Source organism: Hermetia illucens, chromosome 1, assembly GCF_905115235.1.
Source record: "Hermetia illucens chromosome 1, iHerIll2.2.curated.20191125, whole genome shotgun sequence".
NCBI lineage: Eukaryota > Metazoa > Arthropoda > Insecta > Diptera > Stratiomyidae > Hermetia > Hermetia illucens.
Window position 1 is genome coordinate 147,239,118 of NC_051849.1, and position 25,740 is coordinate 147,264,857.

Here is a 25,740-nt window from a genome sequence, read left to right on the forward strand (position 1 = left end):
TCAGTGCGGTTTGATGTTGTTGGTTGATTCGTCTTCGGTGCTGACGTTGCCACCATATATTTTGTCTTGCCCTTCATTGATGTGCAGCCCAAGATCTCGCATTAATCGCCGCCTGCTCAATCTGGATGAAGACAGATTGCAGGTCTCGGGTGGTTCTTCCCATGATGTCGATATCGTCAGCATAGGCCAGTAATTGGGTGGACTTAAAGAGAATCGTACCTCTCGCATTTACATCAGCATCACGGATCACTTTCTCGAGGGCCAGGTTAAAGAGGACGCATGATAGGTCATCCCCTTGTCGTAGACCGTTGTCGATGTCGAATGGTTTTAAGAGTGATCCTGCTGCTTTTATCTGGCCTCGCACATTGGTCAGGGTTAGTCTAGTCAGTCTTATTACCTTCGTCGGGATACCGAATTCTCTCATGGCCGTGTACAGTTTTACACTGGCTATGCTATCATAGGCTGCTTTAAAGTCGATGAAAAAGTGGTGCAACTGTTGTCCATATTCCAGCAGTTTTTCCATCGCTTGCCGCACAAAGAAAATCTGATCTGTTACTGATTTGCCTGGAGTGAAGCCTCTTTGGTATGGGCCAATGATGTTCTGGGCGTATGAAGCAATTCGACCTAGCAAGATAGCGGAGATTATCTTATAGATGGTATTCAGCAACGTGATACCTCTATAATTGCTGCACTGTGTGATATCTCCCTTTTTATGTATGAGACAGATAATGCCTCATTACCAATCGTCAGGCATTGATTCGCTGTTCCATACCTTGAGCACAAGTTAACGAACCACTTGGTGTAACTGGTCGCCTCCATATTTAACCAATTCGGCTGTAATTCCATCGGCTCCTGGGGGGTTATGATTTTTTAGACGATGAATTGCACGGACTGTTTCTCCTAACCTTGGTGGTGGCAGTATTTGTCTGTCGTTTTCATTTGGCGGGACCTCCAACTCCCCGATATTCTGGTTCTTCAGTAGCTCATCACAGTACTCAACCCATCGCTCCAATATGCCCATTTTATCGGAAATCAGATTTCCTTCTTTATCTCGGCAGGATAAGCATCGAGGTGTATAAGGCTTCATCCTGCTGACTTGTTGGTTCCCCCAGGCTTCGTTTTCCGTCTGTGAGGTCGCTTTTCCACTCGACGGAGTTCATGATAAGCCTCTGCGCGTGCCCGCGTTCTTTGAGAATGCAAGATTACTGGGTATGCAGCATTCTTCCGTTCCGTAGGTAATTTACATTCATCGTCAAACCAGCCACTCCTTTTGTGGCTGGGGCCAAGTATGTTTTGTGGCCGTATCCATGATAACGCTCTTCAGGTGGTTGTGAAGATCATTTGTTGATGCTTCATCTCCAGGTCCCCTGTTGACTGCGGTTATTGCGGCATCCGTTTCCCTCTTATAGGTGTCGCGGAAGACTGTGTTGTGGATAGCTTCAGTGTTCATTCTCACCTGATTGTCAGAGGGGATTCTAGGTAATATTGTTATTCAAGCTTGGAGCACCATGCCAACGAGATAGTGATCCGAGTCTATGTTGGCCACCCTATATGTTCTGACATTCATCAAGGCTGAGAGGTGGCGGCGTTCGATCAACACGTGGTCAATTTGGTTGAAAGTGGTCCCGTCTGGAGAGGCCCACGTATGTTTGTGGAACGCTTCCCGCGCGAATCAAGTACTTCCAACAACCATTTCGTGTGACCCTGCAAATTGAATAATCCGCAGTCCGTTATCATTTGTATTTTCGTATAAGCTATGGGAACCAACGTATCGCCTGAATACGGGCTCCTTCCCTACTTGGCTGTTAAAATCCCCAAGTATGATTTTAATATCATATTTGGGACAGGCTTCGAGGGTTCGTTCTATTGCCTCGTAGAAGGTATCCTTCTCCGACTCTGCAGTCTCCTCTGTAGGGGCGTGAACGTTAATGAGGATTATATTTCTAAACTTGCCTCGCAGGGGCGTAGTGCATAGCCGTTTGCTTATGTTTTCAAAGCCGATAACAGCAGGTTTCATTTTTTGGTTAACTAAGAAACCTACTCCGAGCACATGGTTTACTGGATGGCCACTATAATATAAGGTGTAATGGCTCTTCTCCACGAAACCGGTCCGTGTCCAACGCAGCTCCTGTAACGCTGTTACATCAGCTCTATATTGGGACAGGGTATCGGCTAGCTGCTTATCAGCTTCATCTCTGTACAGTGAGTGCACGTTCCATGAGAAAATGCACAAATTATTATTCCGTTGTCGTTGCCGGGTTCGTCGTTGTATAATCCGTCCAGTCCGAGGCTCCTGTTGTGGCTTCGTATCAAGTTGTTTTCCATGTAGGGTTTTCAGCCATACCCAACCTCCAACCTGGAGGACCAGTTAGTACAATTTGTCCCGTTTTTAGGCGATAGATTTAATTAAACAGCAATAAACGCTAGCGCAGTTTGTAAAACAAAACCTTTTTAAAATCGATGTCTGCATTGGATATTGGATATAAATGAAGGTCTCGATTAGTACTCTTCGAAACTAGTCTTAGTTTTGACATTTGTTGGAAAGGAGGGGAGTGCAGGCATCGAAAGCGATGGTTTCTTTAATGAACCCTTTCTCAGAAAGTATCCAACCGAAAAATATGAAAAAAATGGTGAATATGCCTCCAAATACTCTCCTTATCAATATCTGCTCAACTTAAGGTAATAATAATGTATTATTAATATTTTTGGGAAATTGACTGGAAGCCCCCTTAGGTTTACCGTAAAGTTATAAATTTTTTTAGTAATATACACTTTAGTGTAAAGCGTGACATCCCCATTTGATCAAAATCGTAATATTCCTCATAAACTTGCAGCAGCTCAAAGTTGTCTTTTCTGTGTGAATTTGCTACAAACCAAAATGTTAAATATCAGTATCACACTAAAGTGTGTAGTTTGACATGCTAAATATACATATACCTTACGGGCTATGTACAAATAGGATAGTCCCACACTCAAATATTAACTATCAAATAAATAAGCAAAACCTTTCATAGCTGAAGGGTCGAGCCTGCAAAGTTTCAAAAAGAGCGGCCTAATAGTTTCCAAGTAATTTGGGCCCTTTTCTTGCTGCGGGCCTGCAAGTCATCAAGGCCTTGAAACTTTCAGATATATGCTATATATTTGCGTCCTCGAGGGTAGCTCCCAAATACTACATCCACTCCACTACATACACCCGTTCCTTTTGGAAGATTCACGTATAATTCTGTAATATACTTTCGGGCGATTTCACCCCAACATCTCATAATTGATTTTTTTCAGCTGTTGCATTCGGCGTAGGCACATCGAGCTAGCTCCCAGAAACAATTTTTCATTATATTTAGGTTGGATGATCGTGTTAGCTAATAAAGAAATTCGACTTACAGTCTCTCAAGGAAAGATTTCATTTTCCTTCGAGACAAACGTATTGTACTGAAAAATGGACGGCGTTGAATGACAGGGGTTTTTCGATTTAGATTCCGTATATTGCGTGCCTTCGTTTTAATTCCAGCTCGTCTGCCGATTTCCTTAGCAGTGAGAACATAGATATCACTGTGGTTGCCCTGGTGATTTTTTTCCCGTAATTTTCTGAATCCGTAATCAAATTTACGATAATTTCGAATCCCCCTAATTGTATGTGCAATTCCCGCAAATCGTTTCCTCTGTCGCTGGCTTGAATAATCATATCGACTTCCGAAGAATTCAACTTTTTTCCGGCAAGCATTTTCTTAAATATCGAATAGTTTTGTTCCCTATAGCTATTCCCTGAATTTTTATGCTGGGATACTGACTCCTCTAAATGCGAAGGCAAGTTACCTGACAAAGTGTGGAACAACACAAAGTGTGGAGAAAAGTCTCTCCCTAATTGGTCATAAGCAAAATTTATATTAGCTTTGGCTGGCTTAGGCATGACTCATCATCATCAACGGCGCAACAACCGGTATCCTGTCTAGGCCTGCCTTAATAAGGAACTCCAGACACCCCGGTTTTGCATCGAGGTCCATCCATTCGATATCCCCAAAAGTTGTCTGGCGTCTTGACCTACGCCATCGCTCCATCTTAAGCAGGGTCCGCCTCGGCTTCTTTTCCTACCGCATCTCTCGCTGTTACATCAGCCTTATATTGGGACATAGTATCGATTAGCTATTGAGCAGCATTCGGTCTGTACAGGAAGCGTACGTTCCATTAGAAAATGCGCAAATCGTTATTCCCTTGCCGTTCCCAGGTTCGTCGTTGTAAAGTCCATCCGAGGCTCCTTCTGTGACTTCGTAACGTCGGTTTTCCGTGTAGGGTTGTTAGCACTGCCCAACCCCAACCTGAAAGACCAGTTGGTACAATTTGTACCGTTTTTAGGCGCGGGAGACTCACCTTCATCCTTTTCCGTCTGTAGTTTTTCATTAAAAAAGAACTCCAAGCGATCATCACGTGGAGGTGGAGATAGAATTTTATAGTAAAACTGTTAGTGTTGGTTCAGAAGTCATTTCTCAGGTTTTATGCTCCATCTTGGGTACCAATCCACGTTTCGCCCTGGGATCTATACTACCCGCAGTTCTTTTTTTTCTCTTTAGCCTTTGTCTCGTTCACAAGCGGGGTCGACTCATTGTAATCGGTTCCACCATTTCATTCTGTCATTTCCCAGAACTGGATACGGTCGCGAGGATTTCAACCATCACCGCCCATCGTTTCAAACCACCGATGTTTTGGCCACCCTTTTAGTCCACCGACTACTATCGCCTTCGATGTCCAGAGCAGCCAAGGTAAGTGAATTCTCGTTAGAACGAATTACGTGACCACACCATCGATTTTTCCACAATTGTTGCAACCCCATGTCGATTGCGAATATCCTCATGTCGGATGTAATCATAAACTGAAAACGTCGTGCATGAAGCGATCATTCCATTTCTTGGACAAGTTGTTGGGGATTACCATTAGTCTTCAATGCTAGGAAAACATCATCTGCAAAAAGTAGTGTATAGGGCGCTGGACGTTGGATGTCCATAACAAGAACAAAGAGGAGTGGTGAAAGGGCACTTCCTTAATGAACACCGACAGAGACACGAAGCGGTTTTGATACACTCGTCACACTTCCTACTTTATTTTTCCGATCATGGTAGAGCAATGTAACCCAGGGCACGAGCTGCACTTGGGTCGTCTTAGCGCGTACCAGGTGAGTTCGTGACAAACTCGGCTTGATTCACGGTTACTTGAACGGTGTTACGAGTACGGTCAAGAACACATTAAAAAATCTTCATAGTATGGGAAAGTAACGTAATTTGAACATTCATCTGGACTATTTCTTGTTTTCCTCATTGGAACTGTTGTGCTTTCTCACTATTCAAGTGGGGTTCTACCATCCGCAATAATCCGATTGAAGAAATCACTGAGCCGCAGTGTTGGGTCTTAGCTCTTCGCGACGTCGTCGAGCCCTTGCTTTCCTCGATTTAATTCGTTTTATTACCTCCTCGACTTCACTGATAGATGGAATTGCTCCAAATGTCCGCAGTGCTTGTAAGCTTATCGGTCGCTAAGCAAATTACCGTTCTTGTCGTTAACACAACAAAAGTGCGTGCATTGGTGTCGGCTTCGCCATTTCCAATGTCCAGTTTAAGGGGGTATTGGGGTATCTTATTTCCAGCCTAGAGCCCATGTACTCTCTACAAATGCGGGATCTTGACTGCCTCATAGAAAAGGTCGAAGTTCAGGAGGCGATAAAACGTGAATGTCCAGAGGTGACCAATGCCCGGATAGGTATCACCTCTCAAGCGAAGACCTGCAAGGATCGCGGCACGTCTGGTGAGAGCGTCGCACACACTGCGGGCTCGGAACGGTGTCCATTTTTCAGGGCGGAATTGGAAAGGGCTAGGGTGCGAACGGCATGATCTGCATTTTACAAATTAACATGCACCGGGGTGCAACCGCTCACCAGTTGCTAGCACAGTTCGCTGCGGAAGTAAATGCTGATCGAGTGCTAATTAGCGAGCAATATCGACACAAGGGCCAGTCCTCATGGAATCTCGACTTATCGGGCGCCACTGCCATCTGGGTTCGAGACGACTTTCGACTTCGTGTTCTTGCCGAAGGCCGAGTGAACGGGTTTGTTTGGATCCGGTGTTTAGGGATAACGTTTTTTAACGCGTACCTGACGCCGAATGAAACGATGGTGGACTTTCGGCGCCGACTTGATGCTCTGGGAGACGCCATTTCGAGCACAGAGGGACAAATCCTGGTAGGCGGTGATTTTAGTACTAGGGCCCTTGAATGAGGCATACCCCAGTCAGACTCCAGACGGAATAGGATTCTGGAAAAGGTGGCGAGAACCGGGCTCGTAGTTTTAAACACCGGATCCACGCCATCGTTTCGGCGCCCAGGCTGTGAAGGAAGCATTCCTGACTTTCCTCACTTTTGCATCGAAATCTCTGGCATCATCGGTGGACGGGTGGCGAGTCCTAGAAGATTTTTCGGCAAGTAATCACCAGTACATCGCCTTCGAAGTGGTTGACGCTACTTGCCGGCGAGCACCAAAGCGACGCTCCCCCTGCCTGTGGAATGTCGCGAGGATGAACATCGGTAAGTTATTGGAGCAAGCAGAACCGCGCTGGAGGGCACTCCGGTGGTAGCGGTCGCAGCGTTGCAGCTAACACCGTCGTAAATTCAATGATGAACCTATTAAGAACGACGTGTAAGGCTTCCATCCCCAGAGGGTACCCACCCTCTACAAGCCTTCTATGTATTGGTGGAGGGCAGAAATTGCCGACCTACAGAGGGAGTGTCATAAACTTCGCCATTTGGCAGAGGAGGCATGCCCCATGAAGGCACAGACTAGATCAGTAATAAGGACACTCCGCAGCGCTATAAATAGAAGCAAAGCTTGCGGCTGGAACCTTGTCAACGAGGTGAATGAAGACCCGTGGGGACTTGGCTATAAGCTTGTCACCCGGAAAATCGGGGCTCTGCGGACCGATCAGATTGACTGCATTGGACGGGCATTATCCTCCAGACATCCTGTACGGGTTGATGGCTATAGCGCGGAAAGCGTCGAGGATTGCCTTCTTTTCACAAGCTTGTCACCCGGGAAATCGGAGCTCCGCGTACCGATCAGATTGACTGCATTGTACGGACAGACATCTTGTACGGGTTGATGGCAATAGCGCGGTAAGCGTCGAGGATTGCTCTCTTTTCACAATGAGAGAGCTTTAAGAAGCGGTTCTCACTAAACAAAACAAGAAGGCGCCAGGCCCTAATGGCATCCCGGCGAAAGTTTACAAACTGGTGATCTGCCAACGGCCAGAATTGCTGCTTGAGACGTTCAACGCTTGCTTGAAGGAGGGCATATTTCTTTGTCGCTGGAAAGTGGCCTGACTCGCGCTGATCAACAAGTGTAAAGGCGACCCGGAGCTCCCGTCTGTATACCGATCGCTGTGTATGCTTGACACGACCGGGAAAATGTTCGAGAAGCTCATCAGGAGAAGACTCGCTGAAGCGATCCGCGCTGCCGGGGTCTTATCCCCAAGGTTTTTCGGGTTCAGACCAGGGAGATCCACAGTGGATGCTATTATGGAGGTCGTAGATGTGGTTCATCGAGCCGAGGCACACTATCGCCGATCTCGACGGATAATGCTCCTCAAAACGCTTGATGTCAGAAATACCTTCAATTCCGTAAGATGGACGGATATGCTAGGCACATAAGAACAATCAGTCTACGTGCCAAGCTATCCCAATATTTCAGATGGTAAACTGCGTTATGAAATAGCTTCACGCAAGAGCGCAACTTGGATGAAGTGACCTCCTACAACGAACCCATCGCCCAGTAGGATTTTGACTGTTGGCCCACTATAAAAGACAATGAATGGCACCTCACCGCAATGGAGACGAAGACGATGCTTTGGACCAATGGCGTAATACACCATGATCATTGACCGTAACACATCATGGAAAGTGACCGAAAGGCGATGGCTTGATACCCTGGATGAGGATTCGAAAGCTTCACTATTCCATCTTTATCAGGCCTTCATCGAGGAAAATAAGGAAACTGATCAGAGTGAAGAAGAAGCTTTCAGCGGTTCATCTTCGTCGTTTCAGAATTGCTTATTGGAATGAGGGAAGTTGAACAAATAAGAATTCATAATTTACTAACCACATTAAGTTTTGGTGGAGCGACACCTCTCCTCTTCGAATAAAGAATGGTGCAAAGTACGCATACAACCAGATCCGCTGCGAAACCTCCAAAATTCCGCACTTCGATTGCGTCTTCGCCAGATACCTGGGTTCAATTGCTCTACCACGATCCGAAAAGTAAAGTTCGAAGTATGGCGGGTGTATCAAAACCGCTTCGTGTCTCTGCTGGAGTTCATCAAGGAAGTGCCCTCTCACCACTCCTCTTTGTCCTTGTTATGGACACCGTCACACGGGATATCCAACATCCAGCGCCCTACACACTGCTTTATGCAGATGATGTTTTCCTAGCATCTGATAGCAAAAATGATCTCGAGCAGCTTGTTCAAAAATGGAATGATCGCCTCATGCAACACGGTCTCAGATTGAATTTAAACAAAACTGAATTTTTGACGACCGATCCCCATGAAACAGGCACAATCACTGTCAGCGGCAGTGATCTGCCCAGAACTGAGCGATTTAAATACCTCGGGTCAACGCTATCAGCCAATGGAGAGCTGCGTTATGAAATTGCTTCACGCATTAACGCAACCTGGATGAAGTGGCGTTCCACAACTGGTGTCCTTTGTGATCGACGTATCAACGAACGTCTCAAATCTAAAATTTACCGCAATGTCGTCCGTCCAGTCGCTCTCTATGGTTTTGAGTGTTGGCCGACCATAAAAGACAATGAACGGCGTCTTGCGGTAATGGAGACGAAGATGCTACGTTGGACTAGTGGCGTCACACGTTTAGATCACATGCGAAATGAGGATATCCGCGATCGTTATGGGGTTGCACCGATAGTGGAAAAGTTGCGAGAGAGGCGTCTTCGATGGTATCGTCACGCAATTCGTGCAAACGAGAATTCTTGCCAAGATTGGTCTGAACATCGAAGTCGATGGTAAACGACCAAAAGGCAGACCTAAGCAACGGTGGCTTGATACGCTGGATGGGGATTTGAAAGCCTCGAGATTGCACCCAGATCAGGCATTCGATAGAGCCAAATGGCGAAGCCGATCACGACGAGCCGACCCCGCTTGTGAACGGGACAAAGGCTGAAGAAGAAGAAGATGCCATTTCTATTGTATCTTTCGATCCCCAATCTCTATACAATCCCTCTCCATGCCGCTCAACTCCACACAATCATTAATACTGTTTATTTAAGCTCTTGACGGATTATATCTAGATATAGTTTCTGACAGCAGTTTATAACAATTTCACAGAGTTTCGAACCTTAATAAGTGATTTTGGCCTTGTGCCGACGGTATATCCTCAACAAGGGTTCTCAAAAGATTTTTTTACAAGTGTATACCAACAATACATATATTTTGAAAGCGGGGGCTAACCCCTAAGTGATATGTTAGATATATTATCGTTGGAAAGATTTACAATTTTAAAAGCTTGCACCAACAAGATAAGATTGAACATTGGCTCTAAGTGAATAGAATTCTTGGCAGCGGATATCTACCACGCTTCTCCAACAGGTTTGATCGTTAGCTCGTGAATCTGGAATTGGCGAAAGGTAATAATATATTAGAATAGAAATCGTTTTATTATATACAAATATACTGAATTTAAATGAAGATGAGAATCTGCATTTACCTGGACATGAGGTGGGGTGGAGATCGCGAAAAGGATGGCATTAGAAATGTCTTCAGGTTGCAATATTGGCTTGTCGCGCATTTTATCTGAAATAATTTCCGTATCAACCAATCCAGGGCTGATGCTCTGTCAAAACAATGAGAACAAAATACATGAGAACAGAAGCAGATTTAAATCAATATTGAATTGTTACTTCGCAGTTTACATACTTATTTCTGTAAAAAACAATGTGCAAGGCTAGGGCCTAGCGTTTTAAATTGGACATAAAATAAAACGTGCAATGCAAAGAACTATTAGAAATTGAAACCGATTTAAAATTGCTTCAATCAAATTCCCTCTATGTTTGTATGTTTGTATATTTTGCATATAGAGAAGGCAATTATGTACTCTTCCCAAGACAGTTAAGTGTAGTAGCTTATCAGTATTTACAAATACTTCATAATAAAATTTTATAAATACTTCATAATAAAATATACACATTGATGCTGACTTCACACAAACTAATTGTAAATGATTATGGAGCTAGTTAGATGATTAGAAGCTTATTTGATAACGAGCATTGAATATGTCACTCACTGTTATTTTCACTTTTGTCCCAGCGTTCGCGAATTCTTGTCGATATGTTTCGGTCATAGCTGTTACAGCAAACTTGGATGGGGCGTATATATTTAGCGAAGATAGTCCGGTGTTCATGAAATTCCAAACTTGATGCCCAGCAATACTGTTAACAATAACAATGTGTCCATCGAAGTTCCGACTTTTCATGGAATTGAATGCTTCACGTGTACAGTAAACAACCCCCATAACATTTGTTTCTATTATTTCCCGAATAGGTGCTGTGTTATCAGGAGTTATCAGACATACGCCGCCCTTCGCGATACCGGCGTTGTTCACCAGAATATCAGTCCCGCCAAGATTGTTCTCGATCCATCCAAAGGCTTGTTTCACATCTTCTTCGTTTGAAACATCGCACCTGATGGGGTGTAATCGCGATTGTTGTTCCGCTGGTAAACTATTCCTGAGGGCGGTCATTCGTTCATAACGGCGAGCTAAACCTGCTACTATCAAGCCGGCCTCTAGCAGATCCTTCACAACCGCGGCTCCGATTCCCGAACTAGCCCCGGTCACAACGGCCACCTTATTCTGCCAGCGTTCCATATTCACTTAGGTTCAAATTGAGACTGAAGTAGGATTTCTATTAGTTAAATTATAAATAGCAAATAGCAATTCCAACCACAAATAATAACAGCAACTATAGCGCTCTTCTAACGGAGGCTAGCTCGAGATTTATATCAATTTGCGCTCTTAGTTGACGAGGCTGATTAGATAAGCATTGGTAGATGAAATAGATGAAAGCGCAGAGAAACTCAGCTGGCGTTTTCGTCTGCTTAAAATAGATTTAATTTAGTGAGCAGCAACGCGGATAGTGAGAGCTGATTGCAGGCTATTGAAACAATGAACAACACAACTACTCGAGGCAAATATGTAGCAAAAACAAGACTTGACACAAGACAGGTTACCTTTAATAGCGAGCTTATAGTTCGCAATGTATTGAACTGTTCGATAATATTTGATACGTACTTATAACATAAGAACGCACTAACACCCATTAGTTGAAATGGCTTGAAATATTATTGATATCTATAGCAGCCAATGTTCATTATTCAATATAACTCTCATATTCTGCTATATTATATCAAACAAGATTCATTTGAATTGTTGAACGAGCTGTGGCCATCCAAATGAGAAATCTTCAACTTCATTCTAAACTCTTCCTTACACAGCAAATCTGAAACACAACTCTCTACCACTGCATTCCACATTCATTCATACAAAATAGATTTGATCTACTATATACCAGTTGCCATAAAATGCACAGCGCGTCAACTACATTTACTCGCCATCACTGTCAGTTCCTGGCAATCCCATCGTCCAGCTCCATCGACCTTTCCCGATCATTCTTAGCGCTATTGTCATCTGTTTACAGATCTCTCTCTTTCGGTGTTCTTTGTCTGCGGTAAAGGAAAGGTAGGCTTCGAATTGTATATGTTCGTTAGATCATCTATCAATCGGCATCATTCCCAGGATGACGAGCGCTGTATCATCTGAGACAGTCCTAAAGGCAGGGATGTCCTTCGGTAGACTGCACTCAGTTTATGAACGTTAGCTAAGATCTGTAATGCCTTAGCCAATCGTGTTCACCGCCCTAACTATAAGCAACCTAGAAGTATGTTTGAACTTCGCGCTTCGCATCTATTATCACTCCTAAGTATTCGATGGCAGCCTTGGAAACGAATGCATACATAATTTATTATACGGTGTTTGGTGATAAAAACTGGTTCCGGTTTTTGTTCAACAATTGTCAGACCAGAACTCCCTAGCCAACCCTCAACAGCACTGATTGTTTCGCATAATTATAACTCAGTATCTTCGATATGCTTTGCGACTAAAATCAGTGCAGTGTTGTGAGCGTAACCCACCAACGCGGCTTCCTTCGAGCCCGTAAGATTGAGTATATCGTTGTACGTGATGTTCCACAGCAGTGGGCCAAATACGGAGCCCTGTGGGACCCCCACGGAGACAACGTATTGCTGAATTCCGTCGTAGATGTTATATCAAAACATCCACTGCTGTAAATAGTTATCGATAATAGCAGCAAAATAGGCTGGAATACTAATCTTTGACTGGGATTTTCGTATTAGGTCCCAATTAGTCAAATTGAATGTATTTTTCATGTTCAGGGTTACTATCATGTAACATTTACAGGTACTATCCTTTCCATGAATTGCACCTTGGGTGAACCTAGCAACTAATGTCATGTCATCAGTGGTTGATCTGCTTCAACGGAATCCATACTCTTCTTTTTCTTCAGCCTTTGCCCCGTTCACAAGCGGGGTCGGCTCGTCGTGATCGGCTTCGCCATTTGGCTCTATCGAATCCCTGATCTGGGTGCAATCTCGAGGCTTTCAAATCCCCATCCAGCGTATCAAGCCACCGTTGCTTAGGTCTGCCTTTTGGTCGTTTACCATCGACTTCGATGTTCAGACCAATCTTGGCAAGTGAATTCTCGTTTGCACGAATTGCGTGACGATACCATCGAAGACGCCTCTCTCGCAACTTTTCCACTATCGGTGCAACCCCATAACGATCGCGGATATCCTCATTTCGGATGTGATCTAAACGTGTGACGCCACTAGTCCAACGTAGCATCTTCGTCTCCATTACTGCAAGACGCCGTTCATTGTCTTTTATGGTCGGCCAACACTCAAAACCATAGAGAGCGACTGGACGGACGACATTGCGGTAAATTTTAGATTTGAGACGTTCGTTGATACGTCGATCACAAAGGACACCAGTTGTGGAACGCCACTTCATCCAGGTTGCGTTAATGCGTGAAGCAATTTCATAACGCAGCTCTCCATTGGCTGATAGCGTTGACCCGAGGTATTTAAATCGCTCAGTTCTGGGCAGATCACTGCCGCTGACAGTGATTGTGCCTGTTTCATGGGGATCGGTCGTCAAAAATTCAGTTTTGTTTAAATTCAATCTGAGACCGTGTTGCATGAGGCGATCATTCCATTTTTGAACAAGCTGCTCGAGATCATTTTTGCTATCAGATGCTAGGAAAACATCATCTGCATAAAGCAGTGTGTAGGGCGCTGGATGTTGGATATCCCGTGTGACGGTGTCCATAACAAGGACAGAGAGGAGTGGTGAGAGGGCACTTCCTTGATGAACTCCAACAGAGACACGAAGCGGTTTTGATACACCCGCCATACTTCGAACTTTACTTTTCGGATCGTGGTAGAGCAATTGAACCCTGCGCACGAGTTCTTCTGGCACGAAGTGTTGTCGTAAAGCATACCAGATGAGTTCGTGTGGTACACGGTCAAACGCTTTCTCCAGATCCAGAAAGGCAATGTAAAGAGGACGATGCTTCTCACGGTGTTTCTCCATGAGTAACCGTGCAGCGTGTATTGCGTCAGTAGTTCCGCAGTTCTTGACAAATCCGACTTGATTCACGGTTATTTCAACGATTGAAATGGTTCGCTCGGGTGACAGCGACCGCTTTCTTTGCTTCCCGGTTGGCATTCTTATAAATTTGCCAATTAGCAGGCGTTTTATCGTCGAGAAATTTGTGGTAGAGGCGTTTCTTTTCACGGACCTTCAACGGAATCCATACTGTTGATGTGAAATGCCTCCTTGACTTCCAACAACCGGTAGCAATCTATTGCATATAACCCGCTCTAGCATTTTCTCCACAGCGTCCAAAAGAGGTATAGGTCTTTAGTAGGATAGTTCACTCGGACATTTACCAGCCTTAGGCGGCAGTACCAACGTCAGCCACTTCCATGCTACAGGAAGTAACCCCTCTGATATGCATGCTTCGAACAACTCAGCGAACATGTGTGGTCTAGACTCTGCGGCAAGCTTCAGGGCCTTATTCGGTTCTCCGTCCAGGCCCGGGGTTTGACTGTCGACTATTCTATTGAAAATCTCCAGTAGATCATGTTTGGTGACTGGTGGAATCGCGATTACATTCAGGGGTCACTGGAAATTGCCGCTGCCCCCTCTCGAAATGTGGGAATAACCCCTTGATGATTGTCAACAAGAAGCGTGATCTGCGGAGATGAAATCTGAATCCGACATTTAAAGTGCCTCTTTAATAAAATTTATTTTCCTAGACAACCCTTCCAATTCGAACTTTTTACTTTTTACGTTTTACTTTAGCGCTACCTTCAAGGAGAGTTGCGTTTGAATACTTCACAACTGATTTTTTTCAAATTTCTCCAACTTAAATTATCCATTCTAGATAGTGCAGATTTCTTCTCCGGATGTTATCTCACTTATTTCATCTTATTTGGAAAAGATAGATTCGTTATTTACTCAACTTATTATCAATGGATGAAGGAATGATACTTGCTTACTCTAGAAAATGAAGTCACACAAAATTAGTAATAACTGGAAATAACCGAATAAAATAATTCGCCTCATTACTGTCATAAGACCTTTAATCACTTTTATTATACTCATTCAAGTGAAAAGAAGTCTTGAACTGGAAAATTGTTTTATTATATTAGAGATTTTGGGGTTATTTAAAAGTTGTTCTCGCCACCAAACATTCTTAAGGGTTTTTCCAAAAAGTCCTGCCTGGATTGGGACCTACAAAAACGTTTAATTCAGTTGAAAATTATAGTAGTATTTCCCTATAGTGATAAAAAAAATACAAAAAGGTATACTAACTTAACTCTTTATCCAATTAGTGTCAGGCCACATCAATTAAGCGCTTATAGATTATTGGATTGCCGAAATGCCCAACAAGTGTAACACTATCGGCCAGTCTTCTTATAGCAACACAGGGCATTAATTTGCTTCTCTTTCAACCCCTTGACAGCCCTCTAAAGTTGAGATGTTGCTGGATTAATCAATTAATGGGCCTTCATTATAGATCCCCATCGTATGCAAATCGTTTTCGTAGAGGACAATGACAATGACAAACATTGTACTCTTTGTCACTTTACCTAAATTCAGGATTCCAACTGTTTTAATCTGCCGTCTTTGCTGTAGTATTAATTGCTGATACTGCCCACCGATGCCCTCCATCACACATCCCACAATACTTTCTATAATTCTCGTGTGTACCGCGACGTTTCCCCCAAAGTATCTAGTATGTAACTTGGTTCCGAAACCATCAGTTTTCCCATTTTGGATGAGATTCACTTTCTAAGTCTTATGAATGTTGCTGACATTTTCTTCTAGGTCTCTTAGGTCCGGGTGAGCATTGACCTATTTTAGTATCTTCGGGTACGAAAGATTTTCCCTATTTGGAGATTACAACTACCTCTGAGCGGATCCGCAACTTAGGTTTATTCTTTCTTTTTTTATTTACGACATTGGACCTGCCACCGTTTTCATTTACTTTGGGTTTCACTTCATGAATGTCGGCATTTGCAATGTTGTTGGACTAGACCGATTCCTTTCTTTATCTTTAAGTGCCTATAAACTCACCTCGAAATAAGAGAAAGCCTATGCACTCTGCGCTTGCAAGGCAAATTTAGAAATATAAGCCTTATTAACGTTTACGCCTCTACAGAAGAGACTGCAGAGTCGGAGAAGGATACCTTCTACCTTCTCTAGAATGCTCTATACCGAGTAATATTGCGTTCTCAAAACACGCGGGCACGCACAGAAACCAACCAAAAACTCCGTGGAACCGAGAAGTGACTTCACAAACGGAAAAAGGAAGTCTGGGAGAACCAACAGGTGCGCAAGTTTTGCCAACAAGTCAGCAAGATGAAGCCTTACACACTTCGAGGTTCATCCTGCTGAGACAAAGAGGCAAATCTGATTTCCGACAGAATGGGCACATTGAAGCGATGGGTTGAGTATTTTGATGAACTGCTCAACAACCAAAATATCGTCGAGTTGAAGATCCCGCCAACTGAAGACGACGGACAGGTGCTGCCACCATTAAGCATAGAAGAAATAGTCCGTGCAATCCATCGGATTAAAAACCCTATGTCGCCAGGGGCCGATGGAATTACAGCCGAATTGGTTAAATATGGAGGCGACCGACTACACCAAGCAGTTCATCAACTGACGCTCAATGTGTCTGACAGCGAATCCATGCCTGACGACTGGCAACGAGGCATTATCTGTCCCATACATAAAAAGAAGGATACCACGGAGTACAGCAATTATAGAGGTATCAAGTTGCTGAGTACCATCTATAAGATATTCTCCGCTATCTTGCTAAGTCGGATAGCCTCACACTCCCAGAACATCATTGGCCCATACAAAAGAGGCTTCACTCCAGGCAAATCAGCAGTAGATCAGATTTCGTCCCTACGGCAAGTGATGGAAAAACTGTTGGAATATGGATGTCAGTTGCACCATCTTTTCATCGACTTTAAGGGTGTCTGTGACAACATCGCCAGGGTAAAACTGTACACGGCCCTGGGAGAATTCAGTATCCCGACGAAATTGATAAGACTGACTAGACTGACCCTGGCCAATGTGCGATGCGAGATAAAAGCTGCAGAATCACTCTCGAGACCATTCAACATCAACAACGTGTGTAGTCACCGCGGCTTTGCGACGGGAGCGGAATCTCATTTGTCTCTTTCTGAATTAATTTGCTCAAAGAATGCATTTCATAATGTAGAGTCGCCATAATGTTCGCCGCAGATTGCACATTATTGAGTGCATTCGGACGAATTGATCTTGACAGAGTGGAATGATTTGTCGCATCCGTAGGCGCACGCACATGTTGCTGCAATATGCCCTCAAGAGAGTTCAAGGCAAGTAGCGGCATGAAGAGCGGTTCTCGGGAAAAACAGATGATCGTTGGCGAGGAAAGTACAGTTGGACTGGGAAGTCAAGTGAAGAGTGCCGTCGGGGACGGTGGTCGCGACAGGAGTCATTTGAATGCACGACACGTTCATCTCATCGAAAATTACTTCGGTCGGATAGTTGGATAGTTAGAGAAGTTGGTAGGCTTTTTTTTTGCGGCCGCGGACGACGTGAATTCGTAACGAGACGTTTCCATTCCTTTTCGAAGCAAAATAGGTGATCCACCATTGTTTCTTGGATGCCATCCGAGAGCCAAAGTGATTGCTAGAGCTTGCGATTTGTGGCACTTTTTTTTTTTTGAAGATTGTCACTCTCGTCCAGAAGTCGGGGTTAATTGAAACCCCAAACCGTCGATTGATTGAGCGGTTAGTGCTAATTCTGATTTTCAGACAATATACATAACGATAATGAAAGCCATTCGTTATTGTTTTTAATGGACATATTTATATAACTTTTTTTTTTCTTTTAGATAAACGAATTCCAGTTTACATTTCATCTTTTGTTTTACTCTCTACGCGGGCGGTCGAGCCGTTTTTTTTATTTCTCAATTTTAGCTCGCGTTCTAGTTGTTATTCTTAGATCGTCACGAATTCCTTGTCTTGTCTATTTTGAAATCCGGTGCGGATCCATGCATCGGAATAGACACGTTAACTTTGTAGTAATGAAGCGTGAGGGATCAAAGCGCCCAAAGGACCCTCCCCCATAAGGTCAAACCTCTTACTGTACAAGACAATGATCTTGCCAGTGTTCAATAGGTTACGGTGAGCGGATCATTTAATCCGTATGGATGGGGATGATCCAGCCGGGAAAGTCGATAAGGGCACCATCTATGGACGAAAAAAAGACGAAGCAGATAGCTCTTGGGGATATTGAATTGGTGGACCTCGGACTGGACTGGATATCGGTTGCTGCGTCGTTGATGATGATGATGATGATTGACTCGCCTCCTCATTGTTTTGTACTCTTTTATCCAACCGTAGCTCGATTGCTGCAGCGTTTGGTGTCACTTGCATCGGCTGTGATACTGTTAGAACAACAGTTGTCGGTTTTTTCTTAGAACGTCTTTTGTTCTCCTGCCTATTAGGACCCTAATGGCTCTCACCAAGATTTTAATGGCTTGGTGCACATTGGGTTTGGCCTAAATAAGCTCGGAAAGTTTAACATTTTTACTCCTTTTGTTCTTACTCCTTTTCGATAGTGCTTCACTGAAAGAGATTTTAAAATTGACGAGCTTCCCCAGAATGGACGCTTTTCGTGGTCCTCCGGTACCTCTCCAACAGATACGGTGTATGTTGGAATCAGTGATTTTCTTTCACTCCATCAATCTACGCCTTTGTTATTGGTGTTCTTGGTAGAATCGTGGTTCGTTTGAACATCTCCTCTCCGAATTACTTATAGTATTAGATGACACGGTGTCCAAGTTATCGACCACCAGGCAATAGGTATGCCCCTCCTCGCCAACGGGGGCCGCGCCTGATAGGAGCTTTTCTCAGAAGCGGTAATACCGATTGACACGAAATTTGGTGGGAAGATTGGAAGTGTGAACGCTAATGCATGCAGGAATTAATATCGTTCTACTTTAAAATGAGGGAGGAAGAGGGCTCCATATATGTTTTACCATTAATTGTAAAGGGGTGGGTACGGAGGTAAGTAAATGAACACTTATTTCGCAGGACCATTTTAAGAAGGACTGCATCCTCGCAAGGCAGTCAGCTGTCAGTCGGTAGGTGTATACCGTAAAATTTTACGGCTAATGTTGTCCGACGAAGATACGAACGAGTAGATCAGGCAATACTGCTCCTCCCTCGACGATGTGCGGAAGGGTGCGCGAGTAACCCTAAAAAGGGTCTCTGAGCTGCCATTGTTGAAAAAGTGCTTCCTCTGGCTTCCAGAAGAAGAGTGGAATGGTGCTGGGGTTCTGGAACGACTTGGTGTACAGAATAACCTCAACACTTCCACTTGGATGCTGCTTGCCAGCAAATCAGGAGAGAGCCGATACCTTAAGGATCCAGATTATGTTTTGCTTATGGTTTTAAATCTTACTACAACTTTAATGCTGCTAGTTCTTGCGAAAACTCTTTATGCTTATCCTTAGTAAATCAAGGCTGCTTAATTATTGTCGCTTCAAATTACATCAAGTCAGATTGATATTTTTATGCACATTTGTATGTAGTTATTTTTTCATTTTCAGTCATTTATCAATCAGTCCCGTCGGTAACAAGGAAAATGTTAACTTTCACACGAACCAAACCTCCCCATCCTCCCCAAACACAGTCTACAAACAAGTCGGGAAACCGTAAGCTGGGCGCTTCAGGTATGAAAGGTTTTGCTTACTTCTTCTGTGAGTATATTTGAGGGTACAGCTATCCCATTTGTACATAGCCCGTTATGCATATGCATTTAGCATGTCTGACTATTCACTTTAGTGTGATATTGATATTTAGTGGCAGTAAATATACACGGTAAAGTCAACTTTGAACTGCTGTAACTTTGTTAATAATAGTATGATTTTGATCAAACTTGGGAATAATCTGCCTTATATTATATGTTATACTACTACCGACTTTTATAATTCTGAGATAAACTTGAGGAGAGGTTTTACTCGATTTCCACCCCTCCCACTCTCCGCCTTTTTAGCAAATCTCAAAACAAAGGCTTCGAAAAGTGCTAATCGAGACCTTTCATTTGATACCCCACATGATTATATTGGGTGAAAAAAATGTTTACACCCCCCTTTTACATGTATGAGAACCCCCCCTCCGTAAATCTCAATATAGAAGGATATCGCTCACTGCATGTCTAGGCGTTCACAGTTCCCACCTTCCCACCAAATTTCGTGTGAATCGGTATAGCCATTTCTGAGAAAAGTGCGTATGGCAGACAGACAGACCAATGTCTGTCTGTCCGATTTTAATAAGGTTTTGTTTTGCAAAGAAAACTTTAAAAAATGCATTAATCCACTTTCATAAATCAATTAGCAGTCGCTCCTATTCGTGGGCGAGGATACACCGAATGAAATTACGTGAGAGCGCGGAGCTCCTTGGGTCATCTTTCTTGTCTTATCAAAAACAAGGACTAAGTCGATAACATTTCAAAATCTTGTTTTATTCCTTCCAAGGCACGTTCATAGGACCCCACACAACTTCAAATTTTAAGAAATTTCCTAGTGAAATTTGAATCCAGTAACTGCTGAAATTATGCAAAGAAATTCCCTTTTATCCTCTCTAAACTAAAACCGCTCAAGCGCCATAAAATATACTTTAAATGAAGCTTACTGTGAAATTTGTTCCTATTTGAGAATTTGGGGTGAAGCGTGAAGATAATTCATCGACAAATATTCAATCCGATACGATTAATATTCCGATTTTGAATAATAATTTATAATCCTTTTGTTTATTGAACATCCACGTTCAATTATGCTTCATCCGCATGCTTTCCATATGAACGCGCCAATTGCGAATGCCCCTGCTCACCATCAATCCGTAACCCTTTATCTACGCCGAAACCAGAAACCCGCCCTGGCTAATCCTAAACCCAGCATAGTACGTAAACGTGTCATAATAATTCATTTTTAACAACTAAATGTGTCATGTAGCTTAAACTTTTCCAGAGAATAAAAGGATAAAAGTCCTAAACATTTTTTTAACATTTGTCAAAATGAGATTTTGTCAGCATCGTCTTTGTTGTCGCCATTCATTTTCACCACCATCCCTCACACTTTCCACGAACCTGAAACGAATGGGTGTTGTATTATATTGCAGTGTAACAAAAGCATTTTAACACGTACAATATCAATAAATCACAGTGTCCAAACGTTTTTCTGGCTTTTTTTCTTGGGCCTGCTTTCATTTTATTGTGCCGTGGAAAGGACAAAGGATAAATAATTCTAGAAGCGTTTTTAATGTGAAATATCTGAAGTATTTTATCGATTTTTATTGCGATTATATAAAATTTATGGATATGCAGGTTATATTGCTTTTCTCAGAAGACGTGAATACCGAAATCGATGTAAGTTGGGAAATATAATAACATTACCAAGTAAGAAACGTAATGTCATTGAAAAGTGAATTGGATCAATAATTTTCCGCCTCACTTTAATTCAAATAGTATGGGTACAGGTGACGTTTGAAAGTTATGGGTGACCATTTATTGCAGGTTTTGCTTTAATGTATGGATAACCAGAACCGTCAAGGAGTTTCCTAGAAGGTTGGTCCTATATCTGTTGACCAGTGCCCAGCTTCACTTTCACATATTTTCTAATAGAACAGGAAGCAGGGTAATTCGTTGGAAGTTTCTTTTCCTTTTGTGGAAGTCCCCATCCAGCTCAATTATTTGTGTTTGGTCCGCTTGTGGCTGACTGTGACTGACAGCGAGAATTCGGCGTGGAATTGATTACTTGCAACAGATGTCTCAGATAAATCTTAAGTTCAGTGATATGAATAAGCTTCAACTTGGCATAAACCGGTACTTCCGTCTTAAAGTAGGGAATTCTAATTTAAATCTTCCCTGCACTACTACTGACCCTTTCCTGGTTAAGTTAAGGAAAAGGATTTTCTAAAAAAACTCCATTGTTTACCTATTCTTATTGATTGATAGCTGTCATTTGTAGTGCTATAGGAAGGGGCTACGTTATGAGCTAGGAGCTACTTTTGCTTCAAATTGATAGTTTTAACAGATCACCATCCATCAGGTAACAAAGTGAGATTATTAATGATAAATACAGGGTGCGGCAGCATAACTTCCTTTTTTAAAATGCGCGCCACTCAGTTAGTTGATGTCATAGCGAAGCGCTAGTGATCTCGTTCAAGAGGGGATACTGTAAAGTTTTGTCTCGACATGGTTCAGTCGCCATCATGCGTTGGAGTAGTGAGGAGCGTGCCTTTGCCGTTGAGGTTTACTTTTCAAGCGGATGTTCGGTTATTGCACACAGGGTGGATTTTGGAATCGCTTTAATTTAGCCCCGTTGGCTCCCGTCCCAGACCGCAAATCAATTGTTACATGGGTCACTACATTCAGACAAACTGCAAGTGCGACAAAAGGAAGAACTGGAGGCCCTCGGTCCGTTAGATCACCTGAGAACATTGAAGCAGTGAGAGCGTCAATGTTGCGATCGCCACGGCGTTCTGCGCGCAAACACGCATCTGCCCTTAGACTATCCGATCGTTCTGTGAGAAGAATTCTTCGTGATGATCTTCATTTTCATCCCTATAAGATGGCGATAGTGCAGGAACTTTCAGAACGTGACTTCAATTCTCACAGTGTGGTGTGCAATTTCCTCAATTGGAATTATTGGTCCCTGGTTTTTTGAGGAAAATGAGGTTACAATGACAGTGAATTCGGACCGGTATGTAAACATGCTACAGATTTTTTTTTTCCCACGGCTAGAAAATTTGGATTTGGGGGACACTTGGTTCCAACAAGACGGTGCAACAGCACACACTTCAAGAGCATCGATGGCTGTTTTGAGGGAACACTTTCCAGAGCGCCTTATCTCAATTAGAGGCGATTTGGAATGGTCGGAACGATGTCCCGATCTGTCCCCTTGTGATTTTTTTCTATGGGGTTTTTTGAAATCCCGTGTTTATGTGAATCGTCCAAGAACCCTACAAGATTTGAAGACCAACATCCAAGAAGAAATTGCCAACATAACACCTGCTATGCTAACAAGAGTCATGACAAACGCCAGAAATCGGTTTACGCAATGTATGGAGAATGGGGGACGTCACCTAACAGATTTGATCTTCAAAACAATGTAAATAAAAACTTTAGACATGTACCTACATTATAAAAAATAAATAAATATTTTGCGATGCATACAATAGTTTTTATTGAGTTTTGAAAAAAGGTTATGCTGCCGCACCCTGTATAATAATACTTCAAGATCCCGGTAACCTTGATGAAGAAGCACCCAGATACGCGTTGAACATGACTGTTCGGTATGATCACAGCCGCGCCTCCCGTTTATTTGCTCCCTCTTACTGTCTCTTCCCCAGAAGACAGCCCAGATACTTAATTTTAAGGGATTTTTGCCTCTGCTACAATTCCTTGAAAATCTCGACGAAAAGCTCCCTTCGGATATTCCGAATTCATTTATGTGTCGCATGATTTCCCCTGGTGGATATAATGCTGTGAAGCACATTTCTGATGTCTGATGGGTCCATAGTTAGGACACTCACATCGAAAATGTTCTATGATCCCAGTTCCTCATTACAGATTGGACACGTATCTTGTAGAATTCCTTTTCTAAGCATAGGTCCACCTAGGGAATTATGGCCAGTCAGAATGTCCACCATAATAATAATAATAATAACTCCGCCGAAGCCGGTCCCAAGCCCGGTTGTGAAAGGAGGAGAGATGGATAACTTCAGTCTGAATGGCTGTACGCCACCGCAGCGTCTCAGGGGGTAGGTGAGGAAAGTGCAGGAACTTTGCAGTCTTGCAGATTACTCACTAAGGAAGCTATCTACACACCTGGCAGCTAGGGATAAAATGCACCACCAAAAATGAGAAGAAGCAGGAATTTAAGGTCCGGTACGGATAACCGGCGGGAGTCGTCTGACTTGGTGACTGGGTCGGGCTCTCGTAATGGACAGCACGGCGTCGAAACCGCTAGTCGTGGGGCGGTTCGACGTCTAGGCGCCACGACGACCAGGAGCACAGCTCCGCCTGCTGCAGCTGTTTCGCCACAATCTGTGGCGACCACTTCAGCAGGTTCGCGTGGGAAGCGGATGAAATGGACTGAAGAAATGAACCTCTTCATCATCCGCTCCTACTACGAAATAACGGCGGGGGCGGGTACAACATCTTACCGCCCCTTGTTGCACCAGAGATTCGTCGAGCGTTTCCCGCAATTCGCGCACGTGACTGTGCAGCGAGTCGCAGACCAGTACCGCTTCATTACTCCCAGCGACATAATCCCGGCCAGCATCAGGGAACGTGTTCGACTTGAAGTCATCGGGGAAACTGGTGACCGAGAGTCGATGGGGGCAGAGGCGGCGGCATCAACAACACCACGCCGCACTGCAGGCAACAGGTTCAGTACTCGCCGAAGCACTCTTCTCCACCGTCCAGCTGAGGTTTCCGCTGAGGTTCGGGACGAATTCCAAAGAATTCTCGGATATGAATCCTTTGCATAGACCAGGTATTCCCAGGCTCTATGCATCTCCAGCAACTCCGGGAATTCTATCTCAAATCAATGATGAGATTGCATCTCGACTGTGTGCTGATATGTCGCTGCTGCAACTACAATCACTTGTGTATTGTGGTGCAGTTGCGGCTGTCAGATTGCACGGTCAGAAGATTCGCTTTCGTGGTTTGAGTGACAAAAGAGATCCACCATGGAAAATTCATCTGGAACGTCGACGGGACTCACTAAGGCAGGACATTGCTAGACTGATTCAGATCAGCACTAGCACTGCCAGCCGACGGGTGAGAAATAAAGTGCATAGGGTTTACCGGAACTATGCCATCCCCTGTGAGACACCCGTTGTTGAAATTCTGGACACACTAAAACAGAAACTTTCTGTCATATGCAGTCGGTTACGACGGTATGGCGAAAGTTATTCCAGACGTGTCCAGAATGCAACATACGCGAGGAACCAGCGGGGCTTTTTCAGATGTCTCAACGAATCCCAAGAGAGCGCCCAGACAATACAGTTCTCGGTGACGGAAGCGAAAGAGTATTGGGGGGGACTTTGGGGTTACCTGCCCAGCATGCTGAGTGGATCACCGCCGAAGGCACCAGCCATGCCAATACACCTGGCATGAATTTTGCGGATGTTACCGAAGAGGAAGTTCGACGAGCCATAAACATCTCGAAGAACTGGAGGGGCCCAGGTCTGGATCGGGTGTAGAATTTCTGGTATAAGAAATTTGTGAGCGTTCACAGTCGGTTGGCACGCAGTATAAATGAGGCCATGAGGCGGCCGGTGGAATTTCCACCTTTCCTCACTGCGGGGATTACCTACCTTATCCCTAAGAAGGACACGGTGCAGGACCCCGCAGACACAAGGCCGATCACTTGTTTACCAACCCTCTACAAATTCATCACGTCCATTATTAGTGGAAGGATCAATGCGCTCCTCCAGACCAACAACATTCTGTCCGAGGAGCAGAAGGGCTGCCGAGTTGGGTCAAGGGGTTGCAAAGAGCAACTCATTATCGACTCGGTAGTTGTAGGACAAGCAACTAGAGGCCAAAGAAACCTCTTCAGTTGCTATATCGATTATGCCAAGGCTTTTGATAGCGTTCCACATACCTGGCTAATCGACATCCTACATCTGTATCGCATTTATTCGAAACTAATAAAGTTTTTGGCGACAGTCATGGAAGGGTGGCATACCACCTTATCGGTGCGTACATCTGAGGGTGCTAATACCTCAGAGCCCATCCGTATACGGAGGGGTATCTTCCAGGGGGATTCATTGAGTCCTCTTTGGTTTTGTATGGCACTGAACCCCCTTTCATGGCTACTGAATGATGCTAGAGGGCATGGTTTTGCAATAAAATATGGCCTACGTGCTAAGTGCGAACTGACACACTTGATGTACCTAGATGACATCAAGCTGTATGCTGGTACTGACAACCATCTTAGAAGTCTGTTGCGAGTAATAGACATGTTCAGCCGTGATATTC

General features: G+C 43.9%; 1 protein-coding gene across 1 annotated transcript; it reads right to left on the bottom strand.

Annotated features, from left to right (window-relative positions):
* Positions 1 to 9,499: 9,499 nt before the first annotated feature.
* Positions 9,500 to 10,911, bottom strand: LOC119661566 (farnesol dehydrogenase-like). Its single transcript, XM_038070959.1, has 3 exons — positions 10,330 to 10,911; positions 9,754 to 9,879; positions 9,500 to 9,657 (listed from the first exon to the last, which is right to left on the bottom strand). Exons 1-3 carry the CDS (start codon positions 10,909 to 10,911, stop codon positions 9,616 to 9,618), a joined length of 750 nt encoding a protein of 249 aa, XP_037926887.1. The 3' UTR covers positions 9,500 to 9,615.
* Positions 10,912 to 25,740: the final 14,829 nt, after the last annotated feature.